General features: G+C 45.2%; 1 protein-coding gene across 1 annotated transcript in view; it reads right to left on the bottom strand.

Annotated features, from left to right (window-relative positions):
* The window catches only part of RBM20 (RNA binding motif protein 20), a 196,448-nt gene that overhangs the window by 44,663 nt on the left and 126,084 nt on the right, over positions 1-25,701 (bottom strand). Inside the window, exons 2-5 of the mRNA XM_004428073.3 lie at positions 7,581-8,670; positions 6,066-6,127; positions 3,863-3,954; positions 3,402-3,499 (exon numbers count right to left, since the gene is read on the bottom strand). Coding sequence (XP_004428130.2) covers positions 3,402-3,499; positions 3,863-3,954; positions 6,066-6,127; positions 7,581-8,670 — 1,342 coding nt within the window. The remainder of the gene's footprint in view (positions 1-3,401; positions 3,500-3,862; positions 3,955-6,065; positions 6,128-7,580; positions 8,671-25,701) is intronic.

Here is a 25,701-nt window from a genome sequence, read left to right as displayed (position 1 = left end):
CTCTCTGCAAGTCCGGAGACCAGAGTGCTCTGAAATGGACCGGGAAGGCCAGGGTGGATGGACAGAGGTTCTAGAAACAGCCAGCAATCTGAAGGGCAACCTAAACCTCTGGCATTCCACAAACATTTATGTTTCCTTGTGCCTCAGTTTCCTTATTTATACAAGTTTTCTGGTGTACAGGGTCCTAATGAGACAGAAACCACAGAAACGCGGTGTATCATCCCGGGCCAGGGAGGCCCTCCTGTGGCACCAGCACCAAATAAACTTCCACGTGGCTGTGAAAACCGCAAGGCGGTTTTACAGGGACAGTCAGCAGGCAGAGTGCATCTTGGGCAGGCATGAGAAAACTATTTACAGCCTGAGAGGGCCCTGACGGCCCCTTCCAGAAACCTGATTACTCTGTTTATTACCACTCAGACAGCCAAGAATAAAGTGCCTCTGTTCCATCAGATCGCAGAAGCTTAACTGAAAGTGAACACCTCTCTCCCGGACCCTGGAGTCGGGGGGCGGGTGGCTGGGGACAGTCACAGATCACCCCCCCAACAGTAAACACGGCACCCGGCTGTCAGTTCAGTGTCCCACCTCCGTCAACAATAACCACAGAAACGAAAGGTTCGCTCTCCCACGGAGTTGAGACAAGTGTAAGTTCAGCCAAGCCTGGGCCTAGTGGAGGTGGTAGATGGGTTTTGCGGTCGTTTTAGATTTTGCAGCGGTTCAGAGACCCTCTGAAGGCTCATTCCCAGAGCCCTGAGTCGCTTTGTTCTCCTGCTTAAAAACAGAGCGTTAGAAGCAACAACTGCTCTTTGCTCTACAAACAATAGTGTTATTACAATGGTGGAGTTCTGGCTGGTTCTGGTTTTACTCAACAAAATGTGTTTCTGAAAAGATGGATGTAAGTGGAATCAGAAAGAAAAAGCCCTGGCACAGGACCAGAAAACATTTCTGGGGGAAAATGCATCACAGCCTTCATGGGTTCTCTGTGGAAGCTGGGAGGGGGATAATGGAGGAATTTCACCGTCCTCATTAAATATTTCTTTTCCTTTTGAATGTTTGCAAAAAGCATAAATTATGTAAGCAGAAAAACAATAAAAATGTATATGTAGAAGTTGCTCACTGGGCAGTCATCTGAGCCTCACAAAGTATCTTTTGACAACAGAGTAATAACTCCTTGATGCTTATCTTTGGAGGTCAGTATTTGTAGGCAGAAAAAAATCAATAATTTCTCTGAGCAATTCCCCTGCTACTTAAAGGAGCGTTGCAAAATATCTTTCAGCCGCAGATCAATCAGCTCTTCATTTCTCAGCTTGTCTTCAAACGTCAATATTTTTGTATTTCAGGTTTTCCTAAAGAGAAACACACCTGCATTTGAGCAGATGTGACTACAGGGATTACTAGACAGATTCGTGTGCAACAAAGACTCATACTGAGACCTGCCCAACGTCACGACGGCTAGCAGACAGAGCCAGCCTCAGACACCATAGGTTTCCCCACAACGGGGGTTAAAAGGTTTCTTTACTCAGCAATAGCCATTGGTACTGCACAGTTCACAAATCACTGTCACATACAGGGTCTCATTTGATCCTCACAAGCGCAGGACAACTCTGGTCCACCCTGAGCCTCGCTCCCACCTTGAGTCAGGAAATTGCTCGTATGGCCACATACGATGTTCCAAGATTTGAGGTATAATCAAAACGATCAATGACATAAGCCAGATGAAAACTCGGTCGTTTATTTTATCTTCAAAAGTCATTATCAGGGGCTTTATGGTCCCCATTTAAGAAAACAGCACCTCAGAGATGTAAAGCGACTTGCCTGAGGCCACACAGCTGGTGGGCTCCAGAACTAGGACTTGAGCTTAGGTCTCTTGACTCCACATCCACAGGAAAGGGCCTCTGGGTCACAGGTCACCGTCCAAGGGTGGGGTTGAGGCACACACAGACGTAGAGCTGTCCTGCCCCAGCCTCTCCTCATCTCACTCAGCGCCATCCCCTTTTTATAGGGGCTCAGTTGACATTGGCTCTCTTTCCTGTGCCCAGACCCCAGCCCACCCAATCTGGCCTCCTCCATCTCAGTGACAGTTCCCTTCCCCTCAGTCCTGGGGGCTTGGAGCAGGGTTGCAGGCACAGAGGTGCCTCCATGGTCCACAGTGGGGGGGAAACAGGCCCTGGAGCTGCCAGCACCCCCATTGGGACACAAGGTCATCTAATTAGGAGTCTGACCTCAAAGACAAATTACAGGCTTCACTGAACCCAGCCATTCTGCTCTCCTGGGACTGACACAAAGTGGCCACTGACTGGGCGTGGCCCTGAGCAAGGAGAGTGCAGAGAGGGAAACCACAAAATTCTCTTTCACCAAAACGTGGGCTTGCAGAGGGGGCTCTCTCCTGAAGCACTTCGCCCATTCAACATCACAAACAAACAGACACAAACAAATAGAGATCTTGGCCCCAGGCAGGCCTCACTTCTCCTCATGAACCTCCTCACTCTCCACTCACTCACCCCCAGGGCCTGACGCCTACACTTCTCAGCTTGCCCTTCCTAAGTTTTGCTCAAATGCCCACACACGTGGAGGGGACGGCACGTGGAGGCCTGCTCTCATGAGCTTGTGCTCGCTCGTTGCATGAGGAGAGAGAAAGGCTGCTGTGGCTCACATCACGAATTCAAAAAAACACAGGCACAGGCAAAAACACACAGACATGCGCCCTCTCGCAGGGTTCAACACGCGCCCTCTAGATGTTTTACATCTCCTTCCATGTGTTCCCAGGGGAGGAGGAGAGAAGCCGACAGCTCCCGGGAGAAAGGAGGCTGCACGCAGTGGGAAAACAGGAAATGGAAGAGAGAAAGAGAATTGTCACAATCAGTGGAAAAAGGAAGGAAGGAGCTTTAGAGCTTTGGGGCCTATAGTGCATGTTGTAGAGAGAGAGGAATGCAAACACAACTAAAAGTGTTCCACAGATGCAACCATCTCCCCAAGGGGCCAACACAGACCATTAGTGCCTGGTCCTTACTTTCAAACACATTTTCTCTTTCGGGTTCATGTTTCAGAATTGCCCACTCATAGGAAATGGTCACTTCAATAAAACATCAAGAAGTCTTTAAAAACACACACGCATAAAAGCTCAAACTTTTCCTTCTCTGAACCAGTGCCGAACGCTAGAAAGTCTATGAGTGCTTCTGACTTTAAGAATTTATGTCAGCTTTTTCATCTGTGTGTTTCCACACTGGCTGGACTGAGTTAAACAGCTCTGGAGCTCTGTCCAGAGACACGTTCTCCTGCACAGCACAAGCCACACCTGCTCCTGCTTCATCCCGGCCTCCTCTGCACCGCTATACCAGGCATAGCAGGCGAGGCAAATGCTTTGATGGTGACAATGACAACAGAGAAAATGCTTCTGTACTCACATTTGTCCCCGGGGAAGCCGAAGGAAATGTAGGATTTGACTGAGCAAATGGTCTTGCTGGAATGGCCGCATAGGATGTTCCAAGATTTGAGGCATAATCTAAATGATAAATTACACAAAACCAGGTGAAAACCCAGTCATTTTCTTTAACTTCAAAAGATGTTTTTAGGACACAAGCGGGACGAGAAAAACGAAAGTTTCCTCTAACATACTGATTAGTGATTGATGTGAATACACCTCTGGGCATGTTGATAACCAGCAAAGCTTTATGTCTAAAACACGTTAGAAAATGTCGACGAGCCCAGACAGCAGGCCCCGTGTATTTTAGTGTCTTGGGATCTGATTGCTTTACAGATGTATCAGGAGGGCATATCAGGGCAGTTTGGTTATTAGACATGACATACTGAGCCTTTGGGAAGCTGGTTTCTGCTTCAAGCTGCTGACTTGGAGGGTCTCACTCACCTTCATTCCCAGCAGGGTTATAAATGGCTGTGCTGTTGGGAGAGGCACACAGCGTTCCCTCTGCCGAACCAAGTACACACCGGACACCGGCGCTGGAGAGGGGTGAAAAGTGGGTCTTCAGTAAGTTAAAGAATTACCACATGACCCAACATTCCACTCCCCTAGGCACAGACTCAAAACAGTTGAAAACAGATGTTTAAACAAAAACTTGTACACGAATGTTCATAACAGCATTATTCACGATATCCAAAAGATAGAAACAACCCAAATATACATCAAAAGATGAAAGAATAAACAAAATGTGGTATATACATATAATGGAATATTATTCAGCCATAAAAGGTTGTATATGCAACAACAGGGACGAATCTTGAAAATATTTTGCTCAGTGAAAAGAGCCAGTCACAAAAGGTCACATATTAAATGATTCCATTTATATGAAATGTCCAGAAGAGGCAAATCCATGGAGACAGAAAGCAGATTAGTGGTTGCCAGGGGCCAGGGAGGGGAGGGGGAATGGGGAGTGACTGCTTAATGGGTATGGTGTTTCCCTTGGGGGTGATGAAAATGTCCAGGAACTAGATAGTGGTAACGTTTGCACAAGCCTGTGAATGTGCTAAACACCACTGAATTGTACACTTTAAAATGGTTAAAATGGTGAGTTCTTATGTGAATTTTACCACCATAAAAAAGAGGGAGCCAAAAAAGGGAGACCTTTTTCAAATTGTGGTAAAATACACATAACATAAAATTTACCATCTTAACTATTTTTTTTTTTTTTTAGATTTTATTTATTTATTTTCCCCCCCAAAGCCCCAGTAGATAGCTGTGTGTCATAGCTGCACATCCTTCTAGTTGCTGTATGTGGGACGCGGCCTCAGCATGGCCGGAGAAGCAGCGCGTCGGTGCGAGCCCGGGATCCGAACCCGGGTCGCCAGCAGTGGAGCGCGCTCACTTAACCACCAAGCCACGGGGCCGGCCCCATCTTAACTATTTTTAAGTGTACAGTTCAGTGGCATTAAGCACATTTACACTGTTTTGCAACCATCACCACCATCCATCTCTGGAACTCCTTCCATCTTGCAAAACTGAAACTCTATACCCATTAAATGGTAACTACCCATTCTCCCTCCTCCCAGCCCCTGGCAACCACCATTCTACTTTCTGTCTATGAATCTGACTGCTCTACCTCCTGTAACTGGAATCATACAGTATTTGTCTTTTTGTGACTAGCTTATTTCACTTAGCATAATGTCCCCAAGGTTCATCCATGTTGTTGCATGTGTCAGAATTCCCTTCCTTTTTAAAGCTGAGTAATATTCCACTGTGTGGATATACCACATTTTGTTTACCTATTCGTCTGTCGGTGGACATTTGGCTTGCTTCCACCTCTTGGCTACCGTGAACACTAAGAAAGGGAGGTCTTTTGGATGTGCTCATTTCGAAACGCTTAACCTCAGTTCTCTGTTCTCCATCCTGGCCCACGTGCCTTCCTCCCCACCTGGATTACTGCAGCCCCCTCCTCATTGGTCTCCCTGAGTCTGCCCCCGCCCCACCCCTTTTATTCTCAGCACAGCAGCCAGGGTCCCGTTCAGTAGACCCAGAGCAAATCACTCCTTTGCTCAGCCCTCCAATGCTCCAATCGCACTCACAGCAAAATGGAAGTCCTCACAACCAGCTCCAACGCTCAGCATCTGGGCCCTGGCACCTCCCAGCTCTGAGCCCTGGCACTCTGCTCTGGTCACACTCACGTTGCCTCAGCATTCTGGGGCCACCCAGGGCCTTCAAACTTGCTGTTCCCTTTGCCGGGAGTGCATGACCCCAGACAGCCACAGGCTCATTCCATCCCCTCCTGACATGTCCTCAGTGAGGCCTTTCCCTGACCAGCCTATTTAAAATGCAAGGACCAGCCCCTGTGAGTGTACACATACACACACACACACACACACACACACACTTCCTGGCCCTGCCCTGCCATTGTTTTCTGCTTAGCATTTACCACCAGGGATGCTCTATAATCCATTTGTTTATTTTATCATCTGCCCCTCCCCGCATTAAGTGTAAGCTCCTTGAGGACAGGGACTCTGCCTGTTTTGCTCTCTGCTGTTTCCCCAGCACCTAGAACAGAACATGACACATAGCAGATGCTCAATGAACACTTGCTGAGCGTATGCATAGACCTGTTCTCCTAGATGGCACTCACTTTTCAGAGAAGACCAAGCATTTCTGAGCGTGTAGTTTCCCTTTCACGTGCAGCTCCCAGTCCTAGGCCAGAAGGAAGGAAAAATGACTGAAGTAGAACTAAGTCCATGAGAAGGCAGGGGATGAGTAAAGGCCAGGCAGGCAGCTCAGAGCGCCCAGAGGCTGGACCAACCCTGCAAACACACCTCCCTGCCCTCATCCTCTCCCTCTCAGGATCCTCCCCGCGTCCTGCCTCCCCATCCAGCCCTCACTCCATCGGCCAGACTCACACATCCTGTGCCCATCTTGGACAGGGGCCCAGATGCACAAGTCCCATCCCTCTTCTCCCCTCAGTGGACCTGTGGTTCCTCCGTACCCCCATCTCCCCTCCCCCAGAGATACCCCACCCATTTCTATATCCAGTTGGGAGAACCTGGCAGGTGGACTCACAGTGAATTTCAAAGCCTTAGAAAAGGCTTATGATAGATAAAATCCTCCATCACCTCCCAGTGTCAGTCAGCCTCCTCCTGAGACTGGAGGTGAGAGGGTGTGTCCCACCCGAGTGACAGGGATGCACTTGCACGACATGACCCAAGCAGAGGTGAATGACACACTCTGGTGTGACTCCCACCAAGCAGGGATTATTACGCTGTGCAGATGGCATGAGAGATGAGAGGCAGCACAGCCTAGTGCTTAAGAGGCACAGGCTCTGGGAGGGTCAGACCCACGTTCGAATCTCTACTCTACCACCTTCTAGCTATGGGGCCCTGGACAAGTCATTTCATCTCTCTGGGCCTCAGTTTCTCATCTGCAAGATGAGAATAATAGTAGTATCCACCTCTTAGAGTTACTGCTGACACACAGAAAGGGTGTAATATACGTTAGCTGTTATAATTATTATTGCTTTGGAATATTTCACTGCATCATCAGTGCATTCTGGGGGGAAATTTATGCTATAACGGACCTTTGTTCGCAGGGACCCAAAGCATTTTACAACCACTGGGAAGGTGTCATGAGGCTCCATCTCCATTTTGCAGATGGGGAAGCAGAGGCCCTTTATAATAATTTGTGTAGGTCTCACTTGAGAATTACTCTCTTGCCCCTGATCAAAATTCTGCTAACTTTTTTCTCCCCTTTCGTACTCAGAACAACGTATGTACTCCAGGAACAGCAGCTTCTAGACATAGCACAGAGGAAAAGCCCTCCTCGAGGAGGCAGGAGACTCCAGTTCCTGAGTCCCTTCTCTGTGACCCAAGTAGGGTCACTTGACCCCCCACCCAGCTGCAGCCTTCTCATCTATAAACACGGCTAAGAATCTGTGACTTGCCTTAAAGCAAGGGACTGGCCCTGATACATATCTGAAATGAATTTTGGTTCTAACACTTATAATTTTAATCAAGGGTCCTGATGGTGAAATTCTGTTACCCAGTCCCCAAATGTATGAGCACATCTGCTCATGAGTAGTGAGAGGTGGGCTGTGGTGGGGAGCCCACCCGGGCTCCAGCTGTGGCTCCCAGCCTGCCTTAGGAAGACTCACCTTCAAATCAAACACCTTCTTGTCACAGATGCTACAGATGTGTGGCAGGTGAAGGGGGGCCACACCGTGAAAGTCATTCAGCTCCTGAGCCTGCAGGGGCCGCACGGACAGCATCGCCTGCTCCTCCTTGGCCCGCCGCCGCCGGGCACCGCTGAAACCCTGTTTGCTGTTGTTTAGCCGTCCCCCAAAGGAAGGAGGGGTCCTGTCTGGGGTGGGCTCCTCGGGGTCATACAGCTCATAGGGCTGGCTAGGGGCTGGAGGCCACAGGTTGGGGCCTGCCATAAGGTCAGGCTTGCTTTGGCCAGAGAATCCGTGGGGGCTCTCCCACTGGCTGTTTGGACCCTGCAGCAGCGGACCTACCTCGCCTTTCACGCCCCCGGCCTGCTCAGCGGCAAATCCGCCCGCCACGTGTGACCCCTGGGAGTTGGGTCCGTAGAAGTCCTTGGGAAAGGCAGCTTGGCCATCTTGCCCTGAGTGGCTGTAGTGCCCTTCATAGGTCACGCTGCCCGAGGTAGAGGCTGAGGCTGGCAGGAAGCTGGGCTGACCGTCTGTTTCAGAGCCATACGTCTGGCCAGAGTTGGCTTTGCCATACTCGTAGAACCCCGCCGCAGCAGGAGTGGGCCCAGGCTTGCCAAGGCCCAAGATGACCGCTGGCTGGGCAGGGGTCTGAGGCATGACCCCGCTGAAAGGATGCATCACCACGGCATTGGGAGGCTGGCTGGGAAGGCTCACAGAGGGTCCTGGGCCTCGCGTCTGGCCGGGGGGTGAGAAGGCAATTGCATTCGAGGGAAAGCGGGCACTGGGCATGGCTGCAGCATGTTGGGGCACCCCGGTATGGCTTTGGGGGGCGCTGATCATGGACGGATGCCTCAGCTGGTTGAAGAGAGGCTGGGACATGGCCACTTTGGAGAGGACTTGGTTCAGGACCGTGGCGGCCGCAGTGTTGCTGGTGACAGCTGTCTGTGCCAGCTTCAGCCGGTGGAGGGTGAGCTGGGCTTGCAGTTGAGCCAGCTGGAGACTGGCGGGCGAGGGCAGCAGAGGGTTCGGGTTACTGACCGAGAAGGGGTTCTTGTCCAGGAGCTTGGCGGCACTGCAGGAAGACAAAGGGCTAGATGCACACCTGGTTTTCCCCGAGGGGGCAAGAGGCCCCTTCTTTGCTTATTTGTGGTCCCCACCATATCAACAAGAGCAGGTCATACAGGCCCCACATGTGAGTCTGCAAAAACCTGTGCTCACGCGCACACATCAATAAAAAAAAACACAAAAACTCCATAGAAAAGCTATTTTATGATGGAATGTTCAATCTCACTGGTAATCCAAAAGATACAAGATAAAACCATTAGAAACAAATATTTGCCTAGCAAAGTAGCAAATATTTTTTTTTTTTTAGGAACAGCACTCAGTCCTGGTGAGAGAAAGTGGAATGGACACAACGTGAATGATAGACTAAACTCATGCAACTTTGTTAAAAGGTAGTCTGGTAACATGCACTCATTACAGCCACATTCTCTCACCCAGTAATTCAATTCTATAAATCTATCCTAAGAAAATGAGCTAAAATGCAGACAAAACTTGATGCCCAAACATGTTTAATAATAATACAGTATTTAAGAGTCCAAAGTTGAAAATTACAAATACATGATAACAGGGGGGAGAGGAGGCTTTAAATTGAGTAAATTATGATATATATCTACATAATGAATTGTTAAGTAACCATTTACTATTGGTGTAAATTTCTACTTTATTATGTAAGACTTAAGACATTCAAAAAACTGTACCCAGCACCAAGCTTAAGATAGAAAACATTCCAACCTCCTGAATCCCCCTTGGGTATCTCTCTTCCTATTCAAGCCCACCCCCATCATGGCCAATGGTAGACACTATCGGGAATTTGGTAAGGTCCTTGTTTACCAGAAAAAAAAACTTAGTGACACGAGAAAATTCATACACTCTAATGTGAAGTGGAAAAAGCAGGCTTCAAAATGGCACACAGAGTGGATTATGTGTGTATTTGTGCTAAATATTTTCATCCTTATCCTCATTTCCCATCCCAAAGCAACAAGAATTGTACTCCTTTCAATCTACTCTCAAACCCAACTAGCAGAAGGAATACCAAAAACACTGCAAGTGAACAATCTGACTCTGAGTCAGAGGCAGTGGTGGGCTCTCAGAGAATCTTACTGGGGGGTGTTCTGTCTGACATGTGCCTTTCTTGTGACCTCTGTTGGTTGGTTATGGTATTTTCTGGACCGAAAACCAGGACAAATGGTCTGGAAAGGGGACACTTTCCCAGAAAGTCTGGGATATGTGGTTACCATCGTCAGCGTTCTTTTCTAAGACCCTTTTTCCTGGGTCTTAAAACTCCCCTTCTGGGGGATGAGTGTAATCAGGAAATGTGTTTGGGATGTTGATGAACTGGAATTCCTAGGATATGTTAATGGGAAGAATGGGACTGTGCATTTGAAGTTGGGATTACCACAGAGAACTCAGGCTGTACATTCAGCACGCCCATGAAAGTGTGGGGCAGAAACTGTAAAGCTGGGACACTCTAGACAAGGTCTCCACTGTCACATGCTCTGTGCAGTCAAAGTCTTATGATGAGGAAAAAAGGAGAGAGCCTGGGGGTAGGCACGGGTGAGGAAAGAAAGGGAGGCATGGAAAGTGTGGGGCACGTCACACCTCTCCCACTTTGGAGATACTTTGAGGAAAGAGAGCTTCTGCTTAGGCTGGCCCTTTGCATTGGTCTAAGAGACTGGTGGGAGGCAGGTAGTGGGGAGAAAGGTGAGTGGGAAAGATTCTCACATTTACTGTGACACCATTGTGTGACCAGTGCATGGTCTGTTATCTCACTTGGTCTCTCCATGAGTCCTATGGGGTAGGTAATTTTCACCCCAATTTTGCAGGGCAAGAACCTAAAGCTCAGAGAGATTAGGTGACCTACTTAATAAACACTCACTGTTGGTGAGCACAGACTCACCAGACAGAGTAGGATTCAAACCGCAGCCAGGATCTGAAAAGGAGAAGGAGCACAGCTGCTTCTCAGCCCAATCTCAGTGCGTCTTTATGGGCTGCTTCACTGTTTTGTTTGAAGGGAGTTCTCAGAACACCAAGCACGTCCACATTCAAATACAAGTACGAAACACATTTCAAAGCCAGATTAAAATGACTTTGGGTTACTCTTTCCCATTCTGTGAGAAATCAAGAATTTTCTATAAGTCACTCAAGAGACACTACCTTCACCCAGACAGCAGCCCTGCTGTGTTCCAAGGGCAGAACAGGCTGGCTGCATTTTAAGATATTGGACGGTTAGACGGTCAAGGTTAAAGGTGGTGACAGATTTTTCTCCTCTGGGTGGTTATGCTGGTTGCAGCCAAGCCCTGGTGTGGCCCAGGCACAAATCATGGCAGCAGCAGAGCTGGGGAGGCCCTAATTTGTACGTGGGCAAGTATATAAAAGGAAGACGAGGATGGTCAAGAGTCTGATGATAGATTTCTACTTGTGTAGCATTAAGTAGCTGAGATTTAGAAGAGCAATTAAGCTTAACTCAAAACCCTGCCCACACAGGGCCAACCCTTCCTACCAGGTTTGTCCACAATGCAGCCTGCCCTTGCTAACAAGGCGATAATGAGGTACCAACTTGGTTTCCATGACCAGAATAAGACAAGGTTGGTTTTGTTTTTCCCAGAGAATTCAGCCGTATTTTCTAAAACTGTGTTCTAGGCTGGAGGGAGCTCTTGCTGGAGATTCCCCTTCACCTCTGAAAGCATACTCAAGGAAGAGCTGTCTTTCCAACTAGGATAGCCAACCACGCTGTGTATTTGTAGGTCAGCCATGGGAATGAGTGCTTTCCTGAGTCCGGTTGAGGTTTTATAGAAGTTACCCATTCAGATCCAGCATGCAATAAGAAGACTAACCAGATGTTCTTCCCAACTTCTGCTTTGCCTAGGACATTCTTATTGTCCCCAACTTTAATAAACCTTGAGTAGAAGTGATTTCACATGAATCATCAGAACTAGAAGCCTCTTTTGAACCAAACACTCTTAGATAAAGAGGAAATGACAAATCATCCTATTAAAAAAAAAAAAGCACTAAAATTCTTAGCCTACAAGAGTTAATAGCCTAAAATTCAAGTGCACATAGCAATCATATTTCTTTTTTTTTATTTATTTATTTTTTCCCCCAAAGCCCCAGTAGATAGTTGTATGTCATAGTTGCACATCCTTCTAGTTGCTGTATGTGGGACGCGGCCTCAGCATGGCCGGAGAAGCGGTGCGTTGGTGCGCGCCCAGGATCCGAACCCGGGCCGCCGGCAGCGGAGCGCGTGCACTTAACCGCTAAGCCATAGGGCCGGCCCAACAATCATATTTCTGAGGCAAAATTGGGGCATATGATCTGACATCCTTAGGGGCTAAAACTGATGTCGCCCTCCTGTCTTCCCACTACCTCAATTTGTCACTGTTACATCACTTAGCACATCCTGCCTTGTGTTAAAAATAATTGCTTACATGTCTTTCTCCTCCACTAGACTTAAGCCCCACAAGGGAAGGGAGCATGTCTTTAAGATTCTCATGTTTCCCCGACACACTGCCTCACAAGTGGTGGATGAACAGAACAAGAAGGAAGCTATTAAGCACAGCTCAGCAGAACCTGGTGGCCTTAAGGAGATGTGGACATCTCTTTTGAGAGTGTACATTTCGTGAGACTCCTTTTTGACTTCTGACCTCCAGAACTATAAGGTAAGAAATTTGTGTTGATGTAAGCCACTAAATTTGTAGGAATTTCTTACAGCAGCAATAGGAAGCTAATACAACCCACCAAGACAAATGGATGCAAAGAGGGTTCCACTCAGAGAGGCAGTGATGGGTATGTGGACATTGGCTGGATCTTGTTGGTATGAATTCACGCCCGCAGAGGTCCTGGGGAGCACAAACCAACTGACCAGCCATCTGAAGACCCTCTGGGAACTTAGCCAGGAACCAATTCTGTACAAGCCAGAAAAACCCAGAGGTCTCTTCCTTTTCAAAGGCAGCTTTCTTTACCCAGCTGGAGCAATGGCAACCTTGGAAAGCTTAGAATTGCAGACCCTTAGGGATCAACTCATCCACTCCACTCATTAACAAGGAGAGAAAGTGACTTGCCCAAAGCCACATAGCTGGGTAGCAGTAAAACCTTAATGAGAACCCCAATCATCCAAATCAGCTTCCAGTGCCCGACAGAATAGCCTTGTCTCCAAAAACCCCAAGCCCGAGGACCATCTATTTCATCACCAAATTATCATCTCTACTCATATTTATCTGCGGTCCTTCCCTCTGTTCAGAGAGATACTGACTACCTTTGATATGCAAGGCACTCACTGTGCACTGGAGAGATGCAAAGACACAAGACCCTTCTGGGACCCCCATAAGCTCCAGAGGCGATAGCAGAGATGCCTCTTTGTCTGGGGAGCGGGTGGGAGGGAAGGTTCTATGTACCTGCCTCATCCTCTCTCCTCCTCAAAGGTTCTATGCACCTGCCTCATCCTCTCTCCTCCTAAACCATGTGCAGAGGCCCTGTTTGCAGTCACATAGTCAAACCTCAGATCTCGGGAGGAGGGAGAGAGCAGCACAGTGAGTTACATAACCCGAGCATCCGGCCCAGACCTAGACTATTTATCGCACAGCCACACAGAGGGCTGGTCCACACTCACAAAAGAAGTGCTTGGCACAACCACTCTGATTCATCCAGGCCTCTACAAGGCTCACTGCCCCCAGGGCTGAGGTTTCCTTTCTGAGCCAGTAATTGTTACAAAGAATTCACAGTGCATAATTACACTAAAAACTTTGGTTCCCTGCTTGCTTAGAAAGTTTTTTTTCTTTTTTAATTAAAGCAGCACTTCTCTCAAGAGTTTTAAAAATAAAATATAACATAAAGGAGAACCAGTTACTCTTATAATGCCAAGAGATTTAGGAGATCCAGATGAAAACTGTTTCTAATGGTTTAATTCCATAGTATCAAAAGGATGTGCAACATATTGTTTCCACCGAGAGAGTGCAACAGCTGTCCTGGCTTGACAATGCTTATTATTCGTCCCAAAGCTCTTTCACACTTTATTGTGAGTCTCAAGCAGGATGAAATGATGGATTAGCATTTGGGCACAAGGTGTGAGGCAAAGTGTCCTTCCTCAGTTTGAGTCAGGGTGCTGGAAAATCAATGAGATTTTTGTGATGTAATCCACCTTGTTCTGAAAGGAAAGGAGAGCATCCAAGACACAGGCGGGGGCCGTGGGGCCTCTGCTCTGAAGCAGACTCCATCAAAGGGGCCAACAAGGCATTCATGAGTCTGTCCACTCAGCCCACATGAATTACGCATCTATTATGTGCCAGGCAAAGTTGCTAGGTGGTGGGGACACAGAGACTGGAAAAGAGAAACCTTCCTGAGGTCGCAGGGGAGACAGACCAACACAGTGAGTGATGAATATTCCAACGAAGGTAAGCACAAGACAGCAAAGCACAGAAGGAAGTGGTTCAAACCTCAGATATTTCAGTGAAATGTAACAAACAAAAGAAAAGTCCAACTCAAGGGCTGTCCTTGAACTCTGAACAAAGACTTACAAACATCCTGGGCTTATTAATCCATCTACAGATGCAAAGATGCATCAGCTGTCGGTGAAAGGCAGCTGTAGGGTGAACTGTGGTCAGAGACCCTGGCTTCCATCTGCCAGTTACTGGTTGTATGATTGGGGGAAAGTCACTTAATCTTTTTGACCCTCAGCATTTTCTCATCTGTAAAATGGGAATAGTAATCTCCATTGAATATGACACAGACCTGGCCAGTCACAGCCCCCTGGCCACAGTGCACTGGCTCAGGGATGGACACTCCCTGACATTTTATTGGAGCTACTGGGAGAGAGACACTCTTTTGTCATGCCATGCCTGGGTTGCTAAACTAGTTGAATTTAAGCTACCATTTAAGGAGAGCCTGCTTGAGAATAAAGCCAACCCAAAGACATTGGCCTGGAGACAGGGGCACAGGCAGCTCCTGGATGACCTCAGGGACGCCTTGAGCCAGCTTCCTCCAGATCTGCCTGGACTTTTCTGTACCTGAACCAATGCACTTCCTTTATTTGCTTACTAAAAATAATAATGTAAAAAGAAAGCCAATTGACTTGAACCATCTGCATTTAATTCAAATGGTTCCTCTCCATGGCCCCATGATGACTCAAGAGTTCCCTGTCACCCACCACCTTCCTCTGTGGAGTGGACTACTGTAAGGACCCACCAGCTGCAGCTAAGGGGTCACCGCAGGGGAAACTAGGACAGTCACTTTGGTGTATCTGCTGACCAGGGAGACCTGCCCTTGGAGGTTCAGGAAACAGAATGCACCTCCACCCTGGGTGGAGTAGGAGCCCCCTGCTGTGGTCACGGTCACGAGGCCAGGGTGTGAATGGGGTGTGGGAGGGGAGTCCCCAAAAGGGCGTGTGTGGGCTGCAAGACAACCTTTTATAGGTTCAGAGATCCAGCTCCAGCACACAGGTGCTCCTGTGGGCAGGGGACAGAATGCCTCAGCCCTCACCAGGGGGCAGTTTCTAATCGACTGAGACACCTTTCATTTCTCAGCACCTAACAGGCTATTTTTGTTGGCCTAAGAAATAGCTTTATGCAAAGCATTAGCTATCCCTCTGGGAGAAAAGGATCTTTATTAAAGATACAATGGGGTCCGGCCCAGTGGCATAGTGGTTAAGTTCCAGTGCTCTTCTTTGGTGGCCCGGGGTTCGCAGGTTTGGATCCCGAGCGTAGACCTATGTATCACTTATCAAGCCAAGCTGTGGTGGCGTCCCACATACAAAATAGAGAAGATGGGCACAGATGTTAGCTCAGGGCTAATCTTCCCCACCAAAAAAAAAAAAAAAATTCAACAAACTATTAAAAAAAAAAAAAAAGAAATAACAGTTCTTTAGTCTTCTTTCCCTTGGAGGAGAGGGGAGTATACGGTGAGTGCCCACTGGGCTGTGGGCTGCCCTCTATGACCCAGGGGTAGGAATCAGGCATCCTGGGTTCTAGTCCTAATCCATGACATGCTTCTCAACTGTGTCACAGTGGGCAACAGACTTTACCTCTATGAGCCTCAGTGTCCTCAATTACAAAAACAGAAGTCACAAGCTTTTCTTGTTTACATTATAAGGGTTGATGCGGGGTTAAGAGTTGTCAGAACGCTGAGTTAAAATCAGTTCAGCCATATTTATGAAGTACCAGCCATATCAATGTGATGGTGCTCTGCATCACAGATGGGAGGCGGGGATGGGAAGGAGCATTGCGGAGGCTAAGAGCTCAGGTTTCAGAGTTAGGATCAACCTGGGTAGAAATTCCAGTTTGCCACTTATAAGCTGGGGACTGTGGGCAAATATTCATCCTTTCTAAGCCTCAGGGTCCTCATCGTTGAAGCAAGACGGCTATATCTAAGCCATAGGCTTGTTCTGAGAGTTAAATGTACATAAACTGTTCCACACAGTTCCTAGCACACAGTAAGCATTCACTAAACAAATGCAGTGGCGACCACTACGACTACTAGTCTCTTCACCATTACCATTAGCATTACTATTACTCTCACTACCATCATCGTCTTCCCCATCAGTGCAAACAGCAGGTGAGCTCTGCAAAGCAGAGAGACAAATCTTCCTTAGAGACAGATAGAGAGGTATGACAGAAAACACAAAGAGATGTAAATATAGAGAGAAGGGAAGTAAAGAATAAGGGTGGACATCTGCCAAGAGAGGAGGGAGCAGGAGTGGAGACTGGGACTTGGGGGAACAGCGAGAGCTATAACAACTGCTTGGTGAACTGGATAAGCAGTCAACAATAGACTGAAAGAGCTGTGGAATAACAAGGACGCAGCTGAAGTTCAGTGGGGTGAATGTGTGTGGATTCACAGCAAGCTCTTCCCTGGTGATGTGCAGCCACCCAGAAGCAGAAGCCAAGAATCGCAGCCCAGAGCACAGCAGAGCCTAAACCAAGCCGACTGGCCACATGTTCAGTAAGCACAGTCTCTTCCAAGACAACCAATCAGGAATTTAAATTCACTTCCAGTTCAACTCAGTTCCCTTCCCAGGCCAAGCAATGAATATGCCATTTCTTCTTATGTGCTAAGATGTAAAATGTAATCCAGGCGAGAGACTTCCTGACCAGGCAAGAGAATGTTTTCCAGGTTTGGTCACACCTTTATAGCTTGGCCAAATCAAATAAAGTACAATGCTCAGGGTCAGGTCTGTGCTGGGTCTTGCCCTTCCGTTGCACAGTCAGGGTATGAACCACAGGCAACAGTTACCCTAAATGCCAGGTTACAAAGATGACAATGATGATACTACAGTAATATTGGGGCTGAGGTTCAAACTCTAGCTATTATCACAAATGTTAAGAGCCAGAAGAAGCCTCGGAGACCATCCAGTTTAATCCACTCAGTCTACAGAGGAAAAAATTGAAACCCAATGAAGTTGGCAGAATATGTGAATCAACCCAAGTCACACAGCTAGACAGAGGGTAGCTGGGACTGGGACCCAGGTCTCCTCATTCCTTAGGGCTAATGCAGCCCATACGGTGGGACACGTCCCATCAACATTCACCAGGTGAGTCTTCTTTTCAGGAGAAGAGTGAGATCACACACTTCTTTGATAGTGCTGTCTTCTTGGTAACAACAGAGTCACTGAATTATCACTAGCGAGGCCTCCGTGACTAATTCTGAGATTACTGGGTCAATGCTGGCTTTATCCGACGTTTGGGCTTTCGCCATGACATTGCCACAGGATGATTCATGTCACCATGACACCTCTCGGAGTGATTCATAACAGCAATGATAATTCTCTCATCTCTTCTTTGTTTCGTGGTTTTCAGTTAGAGTGGTACTAAGTGTTTCATCTCATTAGCTATCTGATCTCCATGACAACCATATAGGTAGGTAAGTCAAATATGACCATTTCCAGCTTCTATTAACAAAACTAAGACCAAGAAAGGTCACATGAACCACCTGAGGGCATTCAGTGAATAAGAGACTTGGCTGGGACTTGAACGAGGGTCTTTTTACCGTAAGGCCAGTATTCTATCCTCTTTTTGGATGTTCATTAAAGGGAACTTCTTTTTTTTTTTTTTTTTTTTTTGGCTTAAACAACAGAAATTTATTTTCTCGAAGTTCTGGAGGCTGGAAGTCCAAGATCAAGGTGCTGGCAGGGTTGGTTTCCCTCTTGGCTTGCAAATGGCCATCCTCTTGCTGCCTCTCCATATGACTGTCCCTCTGTGCACACACCCCTGGTGTCTCTCTGTGTGTTCTAATCTCTTCTTATAAGGACACCATCAGATAGGATTAGAGCCCACCCTAATGGCCTGATTTTAACTTAATCACCTCTTTAAAGGCCCTATCTTCAAATACAGTCACATTCTGAGGTGCTAGGAGTTAGGGCTTCAACATATGAAATTTGGGGGACACAATTCAGTCCATGACAGTAGGAGAAAAGCAATGTTTGCCACACTTGTTCAAGTCCCTCCCCCCTCCAAAAGTTGCTTCCTTGATTCTGTATTTTTCCTTTTGTTCCTTCCCCTTTCAATTAATGTTTATTAAAAAGAGTAGACTACATTAGCTGTTTCCATCTCTTTCCATCCCTCACTGGATGGAGTGATAACCCATAGCCCTCAGTTTTCTACTCTTTTTTTTTTTTTGGAAGTTAATAAATATTTTATTTATTTATTTATTTTATTCATTTTTTTTCCTTATCTTTATTTTATTATTTTATTATTATTTTTTTTAATTTTTTGTTTATTGCAGTAACATTGGTTTATAACATTGTAAAAATTTCAGGTCTACATCATTGTACTTCTATTTCTGCATAGATTACATCATGTTCACCACCAAAATACTAATTACAACCCATCACCACACACATGTACTGAATTATCCCTTTCACCCTCCTCCCTCCCCCCTTCCCCTCTGGTAACCACCAATCCAATCTCTGTCCCTATGTGTTTGTTTATTGTTGTTATTATCTACTACTTAATGAAGGAAATCATACGGTATTTGACCTTCTCCCTCTGACTTATTTCACTTTGCATTATACCCTCAATGTCCATCCATGTTGTCACAAATGGCTGGATTTCATCGTTTCTTATGGCTGAGTAGTATTTCATTGTGCATATATACCACATCTTCTTTATCCATTCGTCCTAAAGGGAACTTCGAAAACCACATTCCTGGCCCTACTTCCTTAGATGTGATTTTTTTGGTTTTTTGTTTGTTTAAAAGTACTAACATATAAATCTTTTTCCTTTATTCTGTGTTATTTTCTCCCAACTTGTCATAGTGGTTTTTAATTTTTTTCCAGCTTTATTGAGCTAAAATTGACATACAACGATGTATATATAAGTTCAGGGTATACAACATAAGGATTTGATAAATGTATATATTGCGAAATGATTACCACAATAAGTTAACACATCCAGGAGGTGATTTTAAATAACACATTTGGTATCAAATCTCCAGCCTTCTGGTCCATTAAACCCTGTATCACTTTCATCAGGCAGAATAAGATTCTCGGAACCAGGGCGACACGAGGTCACGAAGAGGCAGCTAGTGGTTTTATAACTGACAAGAGAGGGCCTGCTTTTCCTGCTGAAGTTATTAGAAGGGCACAAAGTGTGCAAAAGAGAACTGATAATGCAGCAAACACAGACAAAATAATACACATTCTACTGGTGTCATAACAGGAAACACTTAAAGCAAAGAGAGAATTAACATCAACTTCACCACCAAGAACCATATATTAGTTTTTTTTCTTTTCTTTCCTTTTGTACCGTTTTTATTCCTTTAAAATATCCTCTATTTTATAAAACGATGGTATTGTAGATTATTTTTCATATTCATATTTGTTTTGTTCTGAATTTTAAAACTACAAAAATAAGAAGAATGTAACAAATGCTTACGAATTCATTGCCCATCACCCCAAATTAACAAATGCTACTGTTATGGCCATTTTGGCCTCAGATATTTTCTATCAAAAAAATAAAATTACACAGATAAAATTGAAGTCCCCTTTGAGACTCTGCCCAGTCCAATTCCACCTCTGTCTCCCCAGTGACATCCATATGTGGTGTGCGTGTCTATTTATCTACATATCTGCCTCTTTATCTATCTGTATCTATCTACATATGGAAAAAGTATAAAAACAAGAGACTTTTCCTATACATGTGTGTATTCATAAAACAGCATGTAGGACTGGTTTCAACAATATTTCTCCTAAAGAAACAAATGCATATCCTCCCAAGTTTCTTTGAACACACTGAAGATTGAAGGCAGCATGGTGGAGTAAAAAAATTGGGAAGCTAGAAATCAGAAGACCCAGGCCTGGTCCCACAGCCACTATTTACTCCCTGTGGGATTGTAGGTCAGTCAACTGTCCTTTTTTTGGTAAAATGAGAAAGCTGGATGAAAGGATCTCCAAAGTCTCCACCTCTGAAATCTGATGACTCTGAGGTTTAATTTCCTCATCTGTCAAAAGGAGATGATAATGTCTGCCATGCTAGCTGTTGTGAAGATCAGACATGATGTGCGGCTGCTCTGCAAAGCATGATGATAATAATAATTATTATTATTACTGAATAATATCGAATAATAATAATAACAATTACTATTACTCACAAATTAAGCTATTTTTAAGCTCCTGGAACTGCTTTTAAAGAAACCATTGTTACATATATGGCTTGGTTCAGATGTACGTGTTGCAGACCAGACAGCATGAACTAATTTAATTTCTTCTATCCTTGTTCTCTTGGGCAGGCAGTTCACCACTAGGAGAGGCTTTGTTAACTCTATCCATGACGATTTAGTGACTGAAATACCAAAAGTGCTTCATGATAAGATGCTCTCCTCTACAAAAGCAATCCACAGACAGCCCCAGGCTTTCACCGTAAAATGCAGTTCGAATCCATTTCGGGCTGAAGCTGGTTTGTCTGACACACAATTCTTCAGGAAATCCATGTCAGGCAGAATTTCACTGGTTTTGTGCAGGCTAAACTCGAGGGAGTTGGTGTGACTTCTGGGGTTAGGAGAGATCTTTCAGTTTTCTCACTAACATAAGATATGGTGACCTCTCAACCGATAAACTTTTCCGGGGAACATCGGAGGCTTTTGAGATGGAAAAACAAGCTGTTTGAAATGTATATTTAAAAACTGCTGCACAAAGTTCTTTAAGAAGCCAGATGTTAATGTTTACACATGCAAATGAAACATTTAGGGGTTTACAGGCCAATACTGCCCCTGTGAAGAACAACATGCACACAAATAAGAATGCCTTTGCATATACTGTTCCCTCTCCTGGCCAACCTCCTCCATACTGCCCCTCACCTAGGTAACTACCATCCTTCAACACGCAGTTCAGATGTTACCTCCTCCAGGCAGCCTTCTCTGACTCTTGCCCCCATCCAGTGTGTGCTGGCACCCCTTCTGTGATCCCCTATAATGCCCTGCTGCTCTGTTAGTCTCAATTATACTCTCTTCTAAGTCTTATTACCTTCTCTTGTAATTGTCTACTCAATCACTCATCTGACTTGCTCACTGCCCCATGATCATTTTGAAGGCGGAAATTATGTGTTCTACTTCATGTCACATAGCCCGGCACACAGTAGGTTGTGGAACCAATAAACAATTCTATACAGGTGCACACCTGCTCCATGTGTACAAGTGTGGAAATAAGAGTTGTGTATCATACTCTCAATTTGTTTTCCTAGCTAGAGGTTCCATGTGTGCATTGCTACAAGGCTTTGAAGATGAAGCTCTGTAAAGAATGTCAATTAGATTCGGTCTTTGAACACTGTCAAAATTATGTAAATACCACCAACCACATCAAGTATAAAATTCTAAAATATTCATCAAGCAGACTTGCCACATTTTTCCTTTTAACAAAATCGGAAGAAAATGCAGTTTCAGTGTGTGATCTGAGATGTAAGTGTCTAATCCACACGATCCTGAGACAAAACACATGCTCCAGGAACAGTCCCTATGTTCTCTGAACTTTATTTTCAGTAGTTTATATCACTGAGATTTTCTGGTAAATGTACAAGGATGGTTATAAAATTCAAGCCAATTTTAAATCAAAATACAATTTTAGATTAATTTTAAAGAATTAAAATTCTCAACCAAAATAGCTAGTCTTTTCCTAGAGTTGCCTGTATGTTAACCTGGACATTTCAACCAATGCTATTTAAGCCAAATACCAGGATTCCATGTGAAACTGAAGAAGCGGTACAGGGTAGTGGGGGTGGGTGGGGGGCACTGTTCTGGTTGTAATTAGACCCACTTCTTACACAGGCTCTGCCACCAACAACTGTACATCTTATTGTAGTCCCTTTACCCTGTGGACCTTAGTTTTCTCATCTGTAAAGTGGGAGGGTCAGATGAGGCAACATTTAAGGATCCTTATGATTTTAGGATGGTGGGTCTTTTCTTAAAGCTGTTATTTACGACACACGGAAAAGTCAGGATGATCTGGCCATGGTGAGGAGATAGCCTTCAGCATGGAGAGATCTAAGTTTCTAGCCTCTACTGCTCCTCTAGTCCTAGATGACTTCGGCGAGGCACCTAATCTCCACTTAACAGACCTGTCTGTAAAATGACAATATGAAACCACAGCAGTGATTTTCCAACTTTGGTGGGCATCAGGAAAGCTTCCTAAAACATAGATGCTGGGCTCGCCCCCAGGTTCTGTCTCAGGAGGTCTGGGTTGGGGCCTGAGAAGGTGTATTTCTAACAAATCCAGGTGATACTGATGCTGCACTTTGAGAACCACTTTGTGAACTAGAATATCTTGGACCTACCTTCCAACTCTAAGAATCTATGGTGAGTTATAAGAAATTTAGTAACTACTGTATTTTTAATGAGCCATCTCTAGCTACTAGTCACCCAGTACATCAAAAAGGGGCTTTCTTTTCCATGGGGGTTTCAGACACTGCAAAGATAACTTCAGAGGGCACATATAATTACTCTTATACCTATCTTCCTTTAAAAGACTCAATCAACATGTTCAACAACATTTGGCTTCCTGGAATCAAAACAGTCAAGGTTCACAAAACCTCAGATAATTTAGTTAGTTGACTGATTGTCTCAGTGTCAAGTTATCGGGTTTGTTGAATAGGAAGAAAGCATAGCTCCATTCACACTGAGTTCACTAACACAGAGAACAGAAGGGTCAGACTCCAGAAGGCCAAAAATTCTTTAGTCAAGCAACATTATCATTATGAGAAAGTCCACCTTCCAGACTCACCATAGGGTAAAAAAATTTTTTTAATAAAATCATCTATATTACTAGATTTCAAACTTGATGACATTGCGATTACTTGGGGGGTTTTAAAAAATACTGATGCTTGGGTCACATTGCCAGAGATTCTGAGTCACTCTAGTCATTGAGACTTTTAATAGCTCCCCAAGAGAACTATTGTGAAACAAAGTCTGAGACTCACCAATATATAAAGAAATAGAATCAATCTGTTCTTCATTACTTTTAGCCCCACAAGCCATTTTGTCACTATAAACAGCATGACTAGTTGTCTTAAATTAAACTTAAGAATAAACACTGAAATTTTTATAAGCCCACAAAGGGTCACACACACAGTGGGCAATCAATCAATATTTCTTAGCTATACTGAAGCATCTTTCACACAGTTCAATAAGTATTTTTTGTGGCAAGCCTTCCCTCAGAGTGCATGTGGTTTCTGCGCAGGGAGCCAGGTGAGGTTTGCTGGGGGACCTCTCTTTTACCTTCTAAGTTATAAGCACCTTGAAGACATCATCCACATCCTAAAATCTTTCAAATTCCTGAGTGTCTGTCTGGCTCAGTGTCAGGCAAGTTAGAGGCACTGAACAAATACTTATTCCACTCACTTGAATTTATGACTATCTCTAAGCACATGGGAACGAAGACCTTAGCAAATTATGCTAAGTGTTTCACTGTGAAGAACGAGGTATATGTTTCTGTGTGTGTGTTGATAATATGCACCATTTAATTCTTTTAAATTCCTCAGAGTAAATGAGAATATTAAGGTTGAAATTTTATAAATATACCATGTAACTATTTATTTGAGAAAGCATCTATTTCCCAAAGTGAATGGGAGTTTCTGGTGCCTGGAGAAACATGCTTTCTGACTACAGCCAACAAAACATGGGTGCCTGTGAATATGATATGTAGGTTACTTCTGGCTTCTGCCTCTATTTTACAAAGCTGTGGCCAAATGAAAGTCACTGCAGAGAGGAGATAAAAGACAAAAAGCAACCACAGTAGAGGGACAGGCCCATCTCGGTTACATATGCCCGTGCCATTCTGGATATTTTCTCAGATCACCACAAATGACACCTGTGGTTAAGATCCAAGCAGACTGAGAACTGCCTTGGCTGAGGCAGGAAAGAATGGGTAAAACTCAATGGCTGACTTTACACTCAGATCTGCTCTCCAGCACTCTCCCCTGCTACCCCATCCATTGCTAATTAGGAGCAGCCAAGGCTTGACATGTACACAGTTCTCTATGGTAAAATTGATTATTATATTACTATGGAGAAGAAGGAAGTTATTTCATTCGAAATATCAAATTCCACAAAATCATACGTGGCAGCTGTTAGTGTATGCATGTGGGGGAAGGGGTGAATGCGTGAAAATATTAACCCTCTCCCCCTCAGTTTTCTGACATCTTTGCAAAGACATGAAAAAAAGAAAAAAAAAGAGATCCCAATACATATAAGGCAGAAGCCAATGGCAAAGCTACATAATGGATTTTTTTAAGGTTAAAAAAATTCCCATGACGTAAAATACATCATACACGCCATTTTACCAGCGTGGGTTTGCTTCTACACTCTTGCAAGCAGAAAACCAGTATTCTTCCCCGGAATGTGTCAAAGCGACTTTTAATTGCTTCAGATAAAGAAACAAGGTGAGTCATGTCTGGTTGTTCTCGAGCCTGCTAACAGATCATCACATCCAGGTCCAAATATGTCCCCTGGACCTCATGACAGAAGTTTATACACTTGCTTGCTTGGGGACTATTAAAATACTTTTGTTGTGAAATTTAACTTTTCTTAAGGATACCTAATAGTTGCTGAAATTTGTATCGCAAGCTCCTTGAGAGGTGCTTAGAAGCAACTTTCAAGCTTCTTCCTTGGCAAAATATCCCCTGTTCACGAATTGTTACTTGGCACTCCCCTCCTGGTGCATGAGTCTGACTCCGACATTTCAAATGCCTTTATGTTCACTTTCCATCATTGACAAATTCCAGCAATTAACACAAAACACCTCAACCTTAAGAGACTCCCATCATTCATAAGGTTTCAGGATTCCAAAACTGTCCCCTTCCATTCCCTCAGATCTGGCGATAACGCAATCTGTTTTCCCGTGGTCGCACGACTTTTCTTTTTTAGTTTAGTAACCGGCGTAAAAAGAGCATCTAGACTTCCTGACACTGGGATCGCTGATTTCACTGGGGTCATGGGGAGCTGTGTTTAGGTCACATGTTACCCTGCCCTTGTGAATCATTTATTACAATTTTTTTAAACAGGAGGGGGTGGGGATACAGACAAATCGCATACTCATGCACAAATGCTCAGCGCCAAGAACATGGTCACAAGTGCGACCCAGACTAGAGAATAAAAAGAAAACCCTTGGTTTCCCCCTTGTGCCGGGGAAAGGTAGAATGACGTCATGCAACCTTACCTTTCTGAAAAAGACCAGGACGCCTGGCACTGAGGGCTCACCTGAGGCCACCAAAGCCGGGAGTCATTTTGGGTGTCACGCGTGTGCTTCCTTAGAAAATTCCAACGACATTCTACCAGCTTTCTGCATGCCAATCATGACAAGCATCCACTGTTCCCGAGTCTTGGAAGGGGCAGACGAGGGGGGACGCAAGCGAGGGAGCGAGCAAAAGAGAAAGAGCGGTCTCAGCGCACCGCATACCCATCTGGAAGGGGAGTCACATGCCACAGGAGCCATTCCTGCTGCATTACACATGCTGAGTGTAAATGGCAAACAATATCAGTCGATGTTTATGCCACATGTTCTCAGCCTCTTCACATATCAACACCCAGGCCAGCTCTACCCAGACAGGCCGCCTGAGAGTGCTTCAGAGGG

The sequence above is a fragment of the Ceratotherium simum genome, chromosome 6 (genome assembly GCF_057802395.1).
Source record: "Ceratotherium simum simum isolate JZ-2026a chromosome 6, ASM5780239v1, whole genome shotgun sequence".
NCBI lineage: Eukaryota > Metazoa > Chordata > Mammalia > Perissodactyla > Rhinocerotidae > Ceratotherium > Ceratotherium simum.
This window is presented reverse-complemented; position numbering and strand designations above follow the sequence as displayed.